Raw genomic sequence first — 17,887 nt, forward strand, 5'->3', positions numbered from 1 at the left:
CGCAATGGGGGCAGAAAATGATTGAAATACTTTAAATAAGGGCCAAATGGGGACAAGTCAAATGAGAGGAAGAACATCTAAGAGAAAGGAGAGAGGAAAGAGAGAGAAGAGCAATGAGAGGAGAGGTAAATGTAAGGAGTTGGTAGGAGACATGAGAGGAAAGGAAAGGAGAAAGAGTGAGAGGGAGAGAAAAACTGTGGTGGAAATGGGAAATGGGTGGTGGAGGAGGGAGGGGGTTGTGGTGAGCTCATTCTTAGCTAAGACCGTTTCCATGGCTAGAAGATGAACAGATATTTGTAGCAGAACAACTCTCCACCCACTCCTATATCCCACCCAGCATGGATCTGAATAGAACTTTTTGTCCATCTTTTCCAGAAAGCAACTAGATCTTTCTGAGAGTAATCTTAAATGCAAGCTCAGTTATGTAACTTCTAAGTTGCTACTAAACTTGCCCCTGCCCATTCTCTGGACCCCAACCCTCTACCTGTCCTGCTCACATGAGCTAGGGCTTTTCTGACCACAGGGGCTTTTGAATATGCTCTTCTGTTTTCTGAGAATACTTTTACTGACACCTTTCAAGTATTTCCATATGATCTTATCAAAAAGTCCATTCCTGACCTCCACACGGCGAGTGAATTTGCCCTGTTGTTTATCATTTCACAGCGGCACCCTCTCCATCGCACTCATTTCAGCGACAGTTACACACACATACATACATCTCCATGCCTTCCTGAGTATCTTCTTTATTATACTATAAGCTTCATGAGGACAGGAGCTATATCTATTTGTCCTATCCAATGAAAAAGAATATATTCATTTATTTTTTAAATATTTTATTTACTTATTTGAGAGTGAGAAGGAGAGACAAAGAGGGAGAAAGAGAGAGAATGGGCATGCCAGGGCCTCTAGCCACTGAAAATGAACTCTAGACACATATACCACTTTGTGAATCTGGCTTTATGTGTGTACTCAGGAATTGAACTCAGGTCCATAGGATTTGAAGGCAGGTGCCTTAACTGCTGAGCCATCTCATTTATTTGATAAGTGCTTCTTAGTACCTTTTTTAAGGTGGTACACATCCTACCAATGTGGACCCCATCTAAGATAAAGAAGAACCACCTTAGGGATGACTTGATGAGGTGTCTGCATCATTAGAAGGCTATGGTTTGGTGGGCTCTACTGTAATAAAAAGCAGTATTAATAAGTATCTTCTCCTCGGGTGTAGTTTTGAAATAGGATGATTAAGTAGGGGGAACAAGGTTGCTGTTGAAGGCAGGGTTAAATTGAGGTAAGAGGACTTTTAAAATCAAGGAGGTGTCAGCACACTGAGAATTCTTTATTCTTGGGAAATGTGTGTGTGTGTAGGACAATGTGTGTTAATTTATGTTCACACGTGTGTGCATTCATGCACACAGACATACATTTCACTTTCCAGAGCCACCACTGGATAAGCAGGAAGCACACTTGTCCTCAGTGCTGGGAGCTGTTGAACACAGCTGGACAGGGAGTCCCATGCTCCTCCTGGATACCTCTGCTGGTCTCCCTCCCCAGCTCTCCAGTTGTCCCCAGTCCACAGACAGCCTAGAGAGGGCTAGCTTGAATCCTGACTCTCTGGGGACTGAGGTCCTGTGCAACGGCAGAGTGGAGACAGACCCAAGGGACTGTCTGACAGACAACAGGAAGTTGGGAGCTGGCATTGGATGGAAGCTGAAGCAGACTTCCAGGCAGGGCAGCAAGTCCAAGCTGGCACTTCTTGAACATCTGACCTTCTAACCATGTCCTCATTTTTCCCTTTGGATCATGGGAGAGTCTTACGTAGTACACAAAGTACACCCTTGAAACTCCTTGTATAAATCTCCCCAGTCGTCTAACATAGTCTGCTACATGCCCTTTATCTTGTGAAAGTGGAGTTGTGGGAACCAAGAGCTGTGACGGTGACGGGAGAGAGCAACAGGACCTTGCTCATGTCGCTCTTCCACAGGTCCCATCCCAATCACAGCAGTTTCCAGTAGCTAGGAAGGTGGTCTGGAGTCCAGACTCCAGCGTGACAGGAAGTCACAGTAGCATTATGAGCTGGGTAGATAGGGGGATACCCAGATTGGAGAAGTGCAGTTCTACAGGTCATGGCTGTGAGGAAAGGCCTCTTCTGAAGTGCACGTGAGCTGTATACTGGCTCACTACTGGGGTGTACTTGTGGCAGAGAGGGGGGTCTTGCCTATTCCTCATCAGCATCTTTCCTCTTGCTCCATCCTGGAGGCCTGGTTTGTGTGCTCATGTGTGCCAAGGGGGTGGGGAGGCAGGTAGCATGGCAGCCTATATATTTTCCAATCATCTACATGATTCCTTGTATCAGGGAAATTGATGCTCACTTACAGCCCCAGAGGGGGTGAGGAGAGACTTACGTGTGGGTCATAACAGTGTTGCTCTTACTTCAGAGAAAAGCATATGAACATGTGCATATGTATGCATGACACAGAAATATAGACATTCTATATTTGCATATTATAGATACATAGTAATTAGTTATACTTACAATTCCTAGGGAAAGCTTTTTCTCTAAGACAGAGATGGCAGGTCAGATCAGTGAAAAGAAAAATATGAGAGAAGAAACCAAGTTTCAAGGAGACTCTGCCTCTTTATTTATAAATCCATCTTCCATCCTTTCTGAACTTTCAAAACACTGATTCATCTCAGGTTGTACACTCTGTTGGCTTCACAATTTTGTAATGGCAAATCCCATTTCCCATCTTTGGATATTGCTCCTAATCTACTTACTGTTGAGATTAAAACCTATGTGTGGGAAGAGAGGGAATTGCAAAGGTGACTGGATTTGACTTAAGTAGTTTTGGCATCAGAAGTTTTTGTATCTCTCACAGATAAGAAGGCATCCCTCCCCAGGACAGGTCCTGATCAGAATGTCTTGTTATTTGGGATGCTTACCCTTGTATTTTTCAATCATTTCACCATTCTTTTTCCCTTAATTAGTCCGAACATCACAAGAATAATAAAAAGAGCAGAGGTGGTATAGATGTTACTGTAATCCTGTATAGATGTCACACAAATTTTACCTGGAAACATGTGAGTATGTGTGTATGGTACATGTATGCACACAATACATGTATTCCTATATGTACACATCAATACATAGACTCAGAGAATGGTAATAACAATCTAAAATAGAACTTCTCTCTTTTACACTACATATACACTTAACCTAGGGTCACTTTAAACAGCAGCAAAGGCGAGCTTTTCACAAGCTACACATTTTAGGGCAGCGACTCTGTGCTGGTCTTATGGTACCTGTAGATGTTTTGATATATAAGTAATAAATGTAGATTGAAGCTCCCGGATCAAAAAGAAGGTGCCTTTGGACCCTCATTGCCATTCCCAGCTCTCAGCATTCTTGAATGACAATGACAGACTCTAAAACTGGTGGAATCTTCCTCCCATTCCAGTCCACAGCAGATGCTGCCTGCACCATCCAACCACAGGATATGTCGAGGCTCTGCCATGTACGATTATTAAATGCTTTTCACAGGGAAAATTGAGTTGTCATGGGAAGACTCGTATGTCGGCACAGTGGCTCTCATAGGTTAAGTGCTGTGCTTTTACTCTGCAGACTGTTCTCAAGTTAAACTCTTACTGTTAAGAAGCTGTCGCTCCGCTTGACTCCCTGTGTGCTCACAGGTGTGCCTCGCCCCCCGGACGCCCATGGAAGAGTGCAGCATACAAGCTTCCGGAATTACAGCAGCATCTGTAGCCAACCAACTGTAGTGGCTGTGATTCTTATATTCTTATCTCCGGATCTGCACCCTGGAATCCTTGTGCAGAATATTATGTCAACACACAGCAAGTAATTATCAGAGACATGTCACATTCACAGGGTATAGAGTGGCACAAAGACAAGCAATGTAGTCTCTAAGATTTGCAAACTAACATGAGTGAGCAAACATCTCTAAGTCCTTAGAGATAATGTTCTTCAATAAAGTTTGAGAGATTGAAACCGAAAGAAGGAACACATATAGCGGCTGAGTGTCACTACGGTATAAAATACAACTAAGTGGATATTTCTCTATGTTAATTCCCCCTGATGGAAATTATGGATATGAAATAAAAACTACCTATGTCTCTTTTTTGGTGCTTGTTGTAGCAGCAACAGTAATTATCACAAAAATTTCCACATGGGGTGGGGTGGGCAGAGCGAGGGTAACATCAGCACAAAGAAACCTCAGGAGACAGAGAAGCATTACAAACTGCAGGTGACACATTCTTCTCTTGCAATTGAAAAGTTGAACTCTTTTAAACCTTTTCCAAATGATTTCTGTGCATAAAGGCATTGTCATTTTCATTTGTTAAAAGGTGTTCTTAAAGAAAACATTTAGCATATTTTTAACCACCAGCTTTGGAAATGTTATATGTTAAAGCTAATTCAATTCTTTTATTTTTAATTTAATGACCCTGCTTTATCTTTTGAGTACCAAAAATGCCTTCTAAATAAATAATTTCACCAGTTTCTGCTGACTCTGTGGGTCTCACGCTTCTTAAGTGAGACTGTGCGCTGTCCATATCCAGCATCTCCCGAGGGCCTTTCTCAGCTGGGTCCGTGGTGTCCAACTACACAGCACCCGGTGCCGAAGAAGCAAGCTCCAAGATGGCCAAGGGGTTCATATGAAATTCTGCACCTCAAAGTTTACAAGCATTTTTTTTCCAGCACTGGCCACTTACACAAATGAAATAATCATGAGCAGAGAAAAAGAAATCAAAGATGAAGAGGAAAAACGGCTCTTTCCAAAGAGGTCATTTTGGGCATGAAGTAACACTTTCCATTAAAAAAAGAAACCAAAATTGCTGTCCCTGTCAGGATTCTTCTGTTTTCATCAGGATGAAAGGTTTGAAAATGTAGACCTTTGAGAGGAAATGCTACAGACTTCTAAGTTGGTGAAGGAACTTCCAGCATCACTTGGATACTCTGGATAGGATGAACTGGAGGAAATGATATTTTTGAGCCTCTGGAGAGCAATGATTAACAGCAAAAGCAGGAATGCTAGAAGGCTCAGGAATATGGACACATAGATGTAGACGCTGGACAGGTGGCCTGAGGTTGCATCCACTGATGTGGACAGCGATGTGGGAAACAGCTCAAGGAAAGTTCCATTCTCCACACTCCCAGCAAATCCAGATGAAGGGCCAGCTTCAGACATCTCTGCAAAAGTGGGGGGAATGAGCAGAAGTTTTAAAAGTCAAAATCCAGTCCAGGGCTTAAGAAGGAGTTGGCCTTGCTTTTCCATGACAGCATCAGCAGAAATTGCGGGCTGGAAAATCGACACAACAGAATGTCTAGGTTTTATATACAGAGGCAACAACAGCAGGGGATCAGGTACCCATTGAAGCTGTAAAAATAAAAGCAGAAAAACAGCTCAGACAATTCTTTAGAAAATAACACACTCAAAACTAATTTTTAGTTTGTATTTCAGTGAGGTTTAATTATAAAACCTGCCAGGGAGGGAAAAGAATGAAATAACTCCCCAAGAAACAAGTAATGTTGAATATCTTTATATTACAAATGATGATACAAAAGTGAGCTTTGATTTCCTCTCCATAACACCATAGGTGCCAGGTTTCCCCATAGAACTAAAGATACAAGAAAAAGAGAAAAATCCGGGGTTGGGGAGATGGCTCAGCTGTTAAAGGCGCTTGCTTGCAAAGTCTGGTGGCTGGGGTTCAGTTCCCCAGTCTCCCATGTGAAGCCAGATGGGCATTCATTTACAGTGGCAAGAGACCTTGGCATATTTCCCCCACCCCCACCCCGCCACATGCAAATGTATAAAAGATTTAAAAATGAAAAATATACACATCTGATATGTTCCATCTGCTTTCATTTTAGCATATGTTCCAAGTAGATGCTTTGGGATGAGAACCCAAAATTTCACTCTAAACCTCCTTCCCTCCACAAATTCAATTCTGCAGCATTCCTGACCAGAATTTCCCCATTAAAATATGATGGAGAATTCCAGAACATGTAAGAGTACTTTATGTCCAATATTTGTTATATGCTGCTTTATTGATAAAATTTTATTTCTGTGGTAGTCTGAATGTATGGTTCCGTAGACTCAAGTGATTTATTAAAATTGAACTTACAACTTGAGTGCTAGACAAGCAGAGACCTGCTACAGGGGGCATATCACTGGGGGCAGATCTCGGAGTCCAGCCCTAAGGCATGTTTTGGGGGTGGACCTTGAGTTCAGCCCTAAGGTGTGGAGAGAGCAGTTGGAGTTCTGGCTGATTTGTGGTGCTGGCTATTGGTGATGTCCACGAAACTGATTCTGGTTGAATGCCTGTCCAGCAACATGAAACTGAATGCAACAATCTCCTTGCAGTCAAGAGCCATTTCTTCTTATTTCTCCTCTATATTTTTATCTATTTATTTTTCAGAGATAAGGTTTCACTCTGCAAACAAAATCCAGCCATATATGCTGCTTTGTGCATCTGGCTTTACTTGGGTACTGGGCTAGCTTTGCAAGAACATGCCTTCAACCCTGAGCCATCTCCCCAGCCCCAATACTTCTCTCATTTAAAGGTAATTTACTTTACACACTTTAGGTATTGAACAGAAAAACCTCAGGTAACTCAGAAGTTGGATTCCATCTGAATGTTGGAGAGATTGCTACAAAAAAACCTTTAGTTTTAGGCCCAAATTCCCCATCATTTTTGAGAAGCTGGCTACACAACCTAAATTTCCTGTATTACTTTTTGTGAAGTTGCTTGACATGTGTCCCATCACCTTTGCAAAATAATAGGCCATGAAATTTGAAGTGTAGCCAAAATCAATGGGTATATGTGTGCATGCACCCTTTCTAAGGTGTGTGGAAGGAGAATGCTATCCTCTTAGCTAGGAGCAAAGAAAGGTTATTTATGAGGGAGGTAACATGAAGGAAAAGAATTTCTCTAGGCAGAGAATTCTAGAACCTTCTTCAAGTCCAGAAAACATGCTCTTCCTAGCACAAAGTCATTTTGTTCTAGGTTTCTAATTCTCTCTGCAGATGTGGTAAAATGCTAATGGGGAGACATCTGCTGTGCCTTTGGCTTTCACTTCTGTACACTCCCAGCATCTTACCTGAGAACTTGTCTCTCCTTTCTTTTCTCAAAATTCATTATCTGATCCTTCCAGTGTCTGACACTTGCTGCTGAGCAGCACTAATGACTTATGGGGATGGAGATGTTTCAGAAGGGCTGTCCCTATCAGCTGTCACACCGAGTGATGAGTCTTAGTGAGCTCCTGGGGACAATGTCTTAGTAGTTCTGAAAATAATTCGACTCCTCTCTTCATCCTGCTATGTCTGGTGATTTGAACTCATTGGGCTACCACAAGCTCCTCGCAATCTTTAAAAAAAATAAAAAAGATGGACTCACAGTGGGAGTACAAATGTATCTTGCTGATTTGGCAACAGCATGCATGTGTTCAAGCTGCTTATATTTGGGGAATAGGCAAGGCAACAGAAGCAGCATGGTGTAGAGAAGAGAAACTTAAGAGAGGCATCTTGAATTGAATCAATAGTTAGAATCAGGAAAACTATTACAAATGTCAAGCAGCACCCCAGAGTAGCTGAGGGACAGGGGAGCTCAGAAGCTAGTTGGTTTGATAAGAATGACATTTCCAGTTAGAAGCCAGGGCTCCAGGCACCTGCCTAGCCCCACCCCTTATGCCATCTGCTCTTCTTTTCCTTATTGTTTTGGTAGTTAGGGTATAATTTCCTTTCTAGTGTGGGCAAAGAAGGAGAGGATTGGGCATCTCCTTGTTCCTAACAGCTACTTTGTAGGACAAGCTAGAGAGCAGGAATGGTGCTCATTAAAATGAGAAAATGAAAATTCAGACACATTGTGATTTGCTCAAGGTGCCTATCTAGACAGTGGCAGAGAAGCAACTAGAACTTGAACTGTATTCTTGATCATCTTACCTGTAGTAGAAAAATGGCAAAACTTAGTAATTAGTTCCCAACTGCCATTTACCTAGAGAAAATTCTTTCTCCCTCTCTCTGTATGTTTGTGTTTAAGTGTATATGTGGTGTGTGGGGTATGCACCTGTGTATTCAGAGGTATACACCCTGTGGGTACACACATACACAGGCCAGAAGCAGATGTTGGGGGTCCTTCTCTATCATTCTTCCACTTTATTTTCCTGAGACAGAGCTTTTCACTGAACCTGGTTCTCTTTTTTTTGTGAGACACTTTTCTTTCTTGTTGTACAGGTGAGGCTGGCCTGGAACTTTTTATCCTCCTGCCTCAACCTACTCAGTACTGGGAGTTTAGGCTCATACTAAATATTTAGACCACTCTGTTTTCCCATTTGACTATGGTAGCACTCATTTTTCTACTTCTCCATGTGGGCCTGAGTCAAGATGTGAACTATTTCTGTAATTCTACTTAGGTCATAAGAGAGACCATCCCAGGTAAATTACCAGTAGGTAGAGAAGTCCTTCCAAACACCCAGAAGACGAGTAGTACTTTTGAAGCCTCTGTCAGTCCTATGACTTCATATGAGAAAGGTCATAGAATCAGGCAGAATTGGCTGACTTCTCTGACACTTGAATTAGTATAGACAATATCACTATGGTACCAGCACATCTCTGACAAAGCTGACAACTGGTTATGGATATTAAGGCAAAGGTTTCTCTTATCAAGGTAACTTTCCCAAGGGGCCCTTTTCAGATCCCTCTTCACTGGGAGCCTCAACTGTTTATGGAACACTCACAGAAAACACTGCTGAGAGGATAGGACATTTGATCTCTTAAATGCCCTGAGAAGAAAGTACAACATACATTTTGCACCTTTATTTAATATTTCACAATGAAGTATCTCCTTTAAATGCTTCTTCCTGATATTTCAGACTGAGTAGCCCCTCCAGATTGCTAATTTAAAATTATAGTTACACAAATTTTCATATCATTGTTCTGCTCTGAAATAACTGAGCATATGCATTGTTGGAAATGATTTTTGTTGGCTCAGAATATGGGCTAAACCAACTAGAGTGACATGAAAATAAGGAGAGAGAATATATCACCTCAACAGCACGCTGTTCTTTATTGGAGAGCAAGCAGGTAAACAGAGAAAGACGGCCAGACCTATTCAGCAGGTTTGAGGCTGCCATGCTCAGATACAGTTGAGCTGGATATTTAAAGGGAAGGGACAAGCAGGGCAAAGAATAAGGGAAGAGAGAAGGGAAAAGAATGTAACAGGGCTATTGCCTTTGCTGACTTGTTTTCCCAGGTAGGAGTCTTCTGTTTGAGTAGTTCCTTGGTAATAACCAGTTTGCATGGTTCCTTCACCACAGGTGACCTAATCAGGTTGTGGTTTTTCAAGTTATTTACAACTTAAAAGAACTTCAATGTTAAAACCTGTTCCAGGGCCAGTGATTTCTGTGTCTCTAATGATTGCTGGAACCCCAGACTTATTAACCCTTACAGTCTAGACCCCAAGAACAAGCCAAAGGAAAGGGGTTGTCAAATCAGATCTCCGAGTTGCTCCCTGCTGACCAATGGGATGGTGTGTGTGTGTTGGCGGGGGGAGTAGTCTTGTCTCTCTGGGGTCTGGATCAGGGCAGAGTCTCATTTGAGTTTGTGTTTTGGCATGCTATTCTGGTTTTAGTTTATGTTAGCTCTGAAAAAGAATCAGAGGCCAGAGGCAGATTGTTGGGGGTGATGTGTTGTGAGTATGGGGGCATAGGGAGTGTTGAGGCATATTATTTTTACTGTATTGACCAGACATACATAGTAAGAGGGGTGGGTTTGAGAGAGGGCCAGCAGTCCTTGGCCAGTTCTGGCCATGTAACATTAAGCAGCTGATATATGCTCTCCAGCATAGGAAAGAAAACTTAATCTTTTCCTCCCAGTTTGGGATGGGGAGCTCTGGTGTCACTTTTAGCATCTTTGGTCATACACAAAAGGAGAAAACAGGGAAGGCTACCAAGAAGCCGTAGGACATAGTGGTTCCCCCAAGATGGAGCTGCATTGGGAGAGCTTTAGGGCTTCTGTCTTGTGAGGATAAAGAAATCTATATCTGGAAACACAGGAGGCTAGAGAGGGTTGGTTGGGTCACTTTTGGGACACCAAGTTACAATGAAATGTCTGTTGGGATCCAAAAACGGAGTCATGCTGGTTCTAACAATTTTAATTTGGCAACATTCATTTTCATTTCCATACTGACGTTTAAGAATTGGCATATCGACTTGCCCTGGGGTGAATATTTTCTTCGATGGGGAATGTATAATGTTGGAGATGAACCACACCCTACATGGGGTAGGCTTGTGAGAAGTGGCTCTGAGGCATGGAATCAAAGGAGGGCATTTCAGAATGATGCTTCTTGTGCTGTTATTTCCAGATCAGATGGAAAGTAGAGAAGAAAGTGACTTCATTGTAAATGCATAGCCCTGACCTGTCTTAGGGCAGTACCAGGATACTCTCATCTCAGTTGACATCTCAAGACATGCAGGGATTTTGATTTTTTTTTTTTTTCTGAACCATCTTCACAGAGTGCTCTTTTAGAAAGGAAAATGAGACAGCGGGATCGTAACATTGGGGGTGAAGTTCTGTGGAGATGTTTTAGTTCATGGTTAGCCAGTGTTTCCTTTGTCTCTTGGAATAAAACCCTATTCTGGGAAGAAATCTGCACAAAAGCTATGACCTACTAAACTGAGGAAGATGGGGTGTGCACTCTCTCCCCACGAGTCCCCAGGGAGAGGGATCCGCAGCATAGGCATGGCAGCTCTTGTTCCCAGCCACTCAGCATCATATCCCCGTGACCTCCCATAAACAATGGAATCTTTCCTTCCACAGGGTTTTTATGAGGATTTATGAGGGTTGTGAACAAGTGCCTGTAACTGCCGAGCCATCTCCTTAGCCTCTATGAGGATTGTAATTTAGTTGAAAACATCTTTTGTGAGAAAGAGGCTCACTATTTTGCCCAAACTAGCCTTGGGTTTACAAAGCCATCTGTCTCAGATTACTGGTACTATAGGCATATATTACCATGCCTGGTAGAACATAAGGACACTCTAGGGTTACGCTCATCCCTACATTCCTCTGAAATGAAGAAGAGGATCAGCCTTCACCTGAGGGTCCTCTCACATACATATTGCAATCCCTCTGCTACCAGATAGCATGTGAGCAGAGCCTACCCCATGCCTTGACATCTGTAACACAATGCTTTATCAAACTCAGCCCATCAGTCAGCCTTGACTGTGGCACAGCGATTTTGGACTAGCAGGCCTTTGTTCAAATACATCTTGCTGTGAAGAACAAGTACTTAAAAGTGTTTTTGTTGTTGTTGTTTGTTGTTTTTGTTGTGGAAAAGTAAGACAAGCTGCTTTGTCCCCTTATAGCCTTAGAGAATAACCTAGCTTTTGCAAGCAACAATGGAAAATCAACATTTCATCAATACTGAGTCCTGCTGTGTCATACTCCAAAAAGTGATCCTCCAGAATCATTAGGAACAATGTGATAAAGCATTGGTGAAACCCACCAGTACACAGGTGTGAAATTAAGTAGTATAATGCAGCTCATGGTCTTGGGTGATATACTGGACCTCTTTCTGTGTAGAACACAAACGACTATTGCTAGGATCCAGAAGGATGCTTAATAAATCTGAGCAAGCTATCTTGGCTTATTAGAAAATAATAATATGCTTTATAGGAGAGCTTGCAGTCCTCCTTCACCCTTTGTGTGGTTAGCTTATTTCTGAAGCTTTCTCTTGGCCTGTAGGTCATGTTATATGAAGGTGGCCTGGTGCTGACAATGCACACCCCCCACCACCCTCTCTACATGAAAATCCTCACTTATAGTCAATGGCAAATTCAGAGCTGTGACGTTCACTGGGCTGGAGGAATGGCCTAGCGGTTAAAGTGCTTGCCTGCAAAGCCTAAGGATCCAGGTTCGATTCTCCAGATCCCATGTAAGCCAGATGCACATGATGGCGCATACATCTGGAGTTTGTTTGCAGTGGCTAGAGGCCCTGGTGTGCCTGTTCTCTCTCTCTCTCCTTCTCTCAAATAAATAAATGAAAAATGAAAAAGAAAAGTTTGCTGTCTTATGAGACGTCCTCTCTCAAAGCTGATTTAGCCATTCACACATTTGCCTCCTTCAGAACTGCCCTTATCAGAACGGTGTTTTGGGAGAACAAAATTCACCATAAAGTCTCATTGTGATTCTATGCCTGTCCAATAAGATCTAAAGCTAAGCAAATGAACTGCATCTCAATCATACACTGAACTTGAGGACCACCTTATGAGAAAGGACTGGAGATTCTGCATAATGTCCTGTAATTCATGGATATAGATTGGATCATAGAGGATGAAAAATTAAAATGTACATTACTCTTTACTTACAATTTACATGAATGACCAAAAAAATGTAATCATGGGTTAGAGAGATTGTTCAGTGGTCCAGGCGCTTGCGTACAAAGCCTAATGACCCAAGTTTGATTCCCCAGTGCCCACATATAGCCAGATGCACAAAGTAGCACATGCATCTCGAGTTTGTTTACAGTGGCTGGAGGTCTTGGTGCACCCATTCTCTCTATCTCTTTCTGCTTACAAAAAAATAAAATAAAAACATATAAAAAAGTGTAATCATGTAGTGATACATGCCTTTAACCCCAGAACTAGGGAGACTGAAGTAGGAGGATCACCTTGAATTCAAGGCCAGCCTGAGGCTACAGCGAGTTCCAGGTCAGCCAGGGATAGAGTAAGAACCTGCCTTAAAAACAACAACAAAAGAGTGTAATTAGAACCTTTTCAATGTGCTTTGGTCAAAATTGGTGCAATGTCAAAGTAATAGCTTGATGTCAATGATTCATGTCAATTCTAGGGTCTGTCATTAAGTTTTCTGGATCCAATTCAAACTTCAACAACTCTCCCTTGATCAAAACATTTTTCTTCTTAGAAGGCTTTTATGATATGTCAAACCTTGTTTTCAACCATACAAACAAATAAACAATAAGTAAGCTCAATACTTTACATTAAGCAATTTATTTTCTAATTATTTAAAATTAGTTTTCCATCTGATATATAATTTTCAGAATATTTAGGATATTCTTTACTTAACATACAAAATAGAAATGGGGCTAGAGAGATGGCTTAGTGGTTAAGGCACCTGTCTACCAAGGCTAAGGACTCATGTTCTACTGTTCAGGTCCCATGTAAACCAGACATACAAGTGTGCCAGGTCACACATACAAACCAGGTGACACATGCATCTGGAGTTTGATTATAGTGGCTGGAGGTCCTGGAGGGTCAATTCTCTCTTCTTCCTTCTCATTAAGAAAAAAGGCCAGTCTGTTGGGCTTGCCTCAAAAACAAGTAGGCAAACAAGCAAGCAAACAAACAAAAAACCAGAATTGACTGAGGGCAAAACGTGAAGAAAAACCCACAAAAATACTGTAAAAGAGTATATCTTGTGTATTAGTTATTTTCTTATTGCTGAGAGCAAATAACTGGCTAGAAACAGCTTAAGGAAGTAAAAGGTTTATTTCTGCTTACATTTCAAGGGGATATAGTCCACTATGGCAAGAAAGGCATGGTAGGCTGCCTTGTCACATCACAGCCAGCATCATGAAACAGATGAACTAGAAGTGGGACTGGACTATAGAACTTTAAGACCCATTCTCAGAGATCTACTTCCTTCAGTAAGGCATCGCCTCCTAAAGGGTACACAACCTCCCCAACCAGCCACAAGTTTTCAAATACATGAGAGTGCATGGGGAACACTTTGCAGTTAAGCCGCAAGAGACTATAGCTGGCTTAACTTCCTGCTGTATACAGTTCCAAAGTAATTATAGGTATGAGTCCTTTGCATTTATAAAATGTTTCTTTGGAGAAGAAATAAAAACTATTATTATTATTTGTTTGTTTGCTTTTTTGAGATAGGGTCTCTCACTCTAGCCCAGGCTGACCTGGAATTCACTGTGTAGTCTCAGGGTGGCCTCGAACTCACTGCAATCATTCTCCTACCTCTGCCTCCTGAGTGCAGGTATTAAAGGCATGTGCCACCATGGCCGGCTTAAAAGCTATTATTCTTAATAAACTTCTAGTATACTTATACTACATGAAAAATATTTATGACCAAAGCACTGACTTAACAAGAATATTTATCTAAAAATAATAAGACCTTAGAATATAAAAACGACACATTCAGAATATGATTAGTAATCTAAATGGGTAACTTTCCTTAGCTAAAAATAAGGCTATTACAAAACCAGTTCCAGTTATACACTGTTTTGTGAGTGTGCGTGTGTATGTACATGGGAATGGGTATGTGTATACACACACATTTATGCAGAGGTCAAAGGACAGCATATGGTGTCCTCCCCAGAAATGCCATCCACCTCTTTTTGAGACAGGGTCTGTCACTGGCTTGATGCTCACCAATTAGGCTAGACTGGCTGGCCAGTAAGCTCAGGGACTCTGTCTCTGCCTCCCCAGCACCGGGGTTTACACTGGTATATTACCACACCCAGTAATTTACGTGTGTACTGGAGACCAAAGTCAGGTCCTCCAGTCCTCTTATTTGTGAAACAAACATTTTTAATGGACTAAGTTATTGCTCCAGCCCAGGCATAGCATTTTTTATGATTCTCTTATGACATTTAGGAAAGAGCAAGGCTTCCTGCACTTGGGAGAGATTGGGCTCCCCGTGGTTGACAGTCAGTCTAAATCAAAATGAGAAAAGCAGCAACTTCAAAACTGAAGGAAGCGTAAACTGGCTAATACGTAGCAGAATGATGAAAGTAAAACTTTGTGGAGTGAAAGCAAAGGTCACTGGCTAAATGGTTCACTTAGAGAAATAGCAATCAGTGTGAAAATAATGATTTAGTGATCAGAGGCAAGGCTGTAATGAATCTATGTGAAGAAAGAGACAAGGTTGGCCTTTCAAGGTGCTGCATGATTTTAATGAGGGATTTCTGGCTCCATTTTCTTCACAGCTCTTATAATTTCCAATATTTTAAAAGTATATTCAGAAAACAATTTTTATTCTCCAAGTGGTTGGAATTGGCTAAATCATAGTATTAGTATATGAAAAGTTTTGCATATTTGTAGTAAGACGAGGTCCCTTTAAACAATTCTGTGGTGGGAGAAGGAATGATGTTTGTTTCTTTTCTATTGTGTCTCAATTTGTCTCCAGTTAAAACATTCATTGGTTTTTTTTTTTTTTGACCAAGAAGTGGAAGATTTATTTTTTAATTAATTAATTTTTTTAAAGATTTTTATTTATTTATTTGATTATTTGAGAGTGAGAGAGAGAGAAAGAGGCAGATAGAGAGTGAGAGAGAGAATGGGCGTGCCAGGGCTTCCAGCCACTGCAAACGAACTCCAGACGCGAGCGCCCCCTTGTGCATCTGGCTAACGTGGGACCTGGGGAACCGAGCCTTGAACTTGGGTCCATAGGCTTACAGGCAAGGGCTTAACCGCTATGCCATCTCTCCAGCCCTAATTAATTAATTTTTTATTGACAACTTCCATGATTGTAAACAATATCCCATTGTAATTCCCTCCCTCCCCTCACTTTTCCCTTTGAAACTCCACTCTCCAGTTAAATAATTTGTATCAACATACTTTTTGTCCCATTAAGATACGTTCATTACAGTTTCATTATGTAGTGTAGTATTTGGAACGATTTTGTTCTTGTAAGCTTAATTTGTAGTGGTCATCCATTTCTAAGTTTAAATGTTTTAAAACTTGGCCTCTAGAGGCTTTCTGAGTCCCCAAAACTGCTCTGAGGGAAGAGGAAAGAGCTTGGAATTTAGTGTTGTTACGACTGTTGGTGAAGACCATCCTAAATCTCAGCAGGTTCCTCAGCAGGGGGCCAACACAGCACCTGGAACCACTCAGAACAAGACCACATGAGGTTTGTGACTGTTCATTCCCTCCACACAGCCTTTCCTTTCTTGTTTTGATGGCTACCTCCATCCTTAAACACACATACTTTTCAGTTTATGCTTTATTATCTATCATCTTGATTCTTTTTTAGATCTCTGTTCATCATTCCATTTCCCTAATGTCCTATAGGCATGCAGGCTATTGTACTTAATAGGGCCCTTTCTTCTTGTATGTGTTCCTGTAAATGTCTGCCATTGTCTTCAAAAGTTTTATTAATTAATTTATTTATTTGACGGGGAGAGAGAAAAAGGCAGATGGAGAGAATGGGCATGCCAGTGCCTCAAGCCACTGCAAACAAACTCCAGACACATGTGTCAACTTGTGCATCTGGCTTACATGGGTACTGGGGATCCTAGGTCCTTCAGTTTCCCAGGCAAACACCTTAACCACTAAGCCATCTCTCTAGCCCTACCATTGTTTTTTATTTGTGCATATTTCCACTTTAAACAAATGCATGTCCACTGAATATTTCATTCACACTATAACCAAGTTTTAAAATTGCAGCACAGGGAGGAAATAAATGTAATTTATTTATTTAATATAGACAACTTTCTATCTTTGTATGTGAGAATACACCACACTAATAACCAGTATTGATGCATAAAAAATCACATGTATAAGAATAACTTGAATAAAGAAGATGACACATCTTGTTTGGAAGAACTTCAGTATGAGCAAAATAATTAAACAGGCCACTAATTATATCTATCTCCACTGGTAAGTATAGTCATGTATTTGTTTAAAGTAGGAGCTATAGGAACTATTAGCTATAAATGGATTGGAATATTAGAAACGTATTCAATGTTATATGTCTTTAAGTTCCCAATAAGTATCCAAGCTAACAGAGTCTTTGATAGTATTTTATAACATTAAACTTCAGACATTTACTTTGCATTAATGACTCATCATCTTTTAAAACACAACTCCAAATCGAACCATAGTGGATTCTACCACAGTATAAACTGCACATCTCATCTGGATCTTAGCCACGGATTTGGCACCACACATGCATATGGATTTTTTCAAATAAATTCCCCCATTCTTTCAGTTCTCTGTGGCTGGCATTCAAAGTATGGTGAAGCTTTCCACAGTTAAGTGGGTATTTCAAAAGAATAATGCTTAGTAATAGCCAGCTGAAGTAGGCTAAGTTTTGGATGCATCAAGTTTTGGTCATATATTATTTAGTAATCATCTGAATACTCAGAAGGGAAAAAGGTAAAACACAGATTTCAAGATTTATCCCTTTAATGAAATTTAAAAGTTTTGATTGATTTTAGATAAAGTCAAAACAAAGAAACAGCTTTGTTATTAAAAAATATTAAGGATACAGGCATAGTGGCACATTTAGTATGTGATGTAGGGAAATATTCTTGCTCTTGAGAAATGTATGTTGAATTGGCTAGTCAGTCATATTGCCAGCCAACCCTCGAGTGGACAGCAAAAACAAATAAAGAAAAATGTACAACCATACAAAGATAGGTGATAAAATATATGTATCAAAGCTTTACTATCTGGCTAATTCAATTTAAGGATAAATAGGTGTTCACTATTATAATTTTTGCACCTCTTCTAGAAAAAATAACAATGAACAAGTTGAGAAAAAAAATGATGTATTCCCAAAAGATTTCAAGAAAATATGCTTTGAATAATATACTGTAAGTCAGAAAAAATGTTAGAAGCTTCTAAAGAAATACAAGGGGCTAGAGAAATAGCTTCGCCGTTAATGCATTTGCCTACAAAGACTAAGGATCCAGGTTCAATTCCCCAGTACACACATAAGACAGATGCACAAGGTGGACTATGCATGTGAAGTTCATTTGCAGTGGTTGGAGGCCCTGTTATCCCCATTCTCTATTTGCCTCTCTCTCTTCAATAAATAACTAAATAAAAATACAAGAATGGAAATATTACTCTTCAGTGAGCATTAGAAAAGTTCAAATATTTGCTGGTACCACTAAGTGT

The 17,887-nt window shown here is 40.8% G+C and overlaps 1 protein-coding gene across 1 annotated transcript in view; it reads right to left on the reverse strand.

Annotated features, from left to right (window-relative positions):
• Nucleotides 1-1,315: 1,315 nt before the first annotated feature.
• The window catches only part of Sertm1 (serine rich and transmembrane domain containing 1), a 28,986-nt gene continuing 12,414 nt past the window's right edge, over nucleotides 1,316-17,887 (reverse strand). The window contains exon 2 of the mRNA XM_045153865.1: nucleotides 1,316-5,390. Within this exon, the coding sequence (XP_045009800.1) occupies nucleotides 4,878-5,201 (324 nt within the window). The 5' untranslated portion in view covers nucleotides 5,202-5,390 and the 3' untranslated portion in view covers nucleotides 1,316-4,877. The remainder of the gene's footprint in view (nucleotides 5,391-17,887) is intronic.

Source organism: Jaculus jaculus, chromosome 7 (genome assembly GCF_020740685.1).
Source record: "Jaculus jaculus isolate mJacJac1 chromosome 7, mJacJac1.mat.Y.cur, whole genome shotgun sequence".
NCBI lineage: Eukaryota > Metazoa > Chordata > Mammalia > Rodentia > Dipodidae > Jaculus > Jaculus jaculus.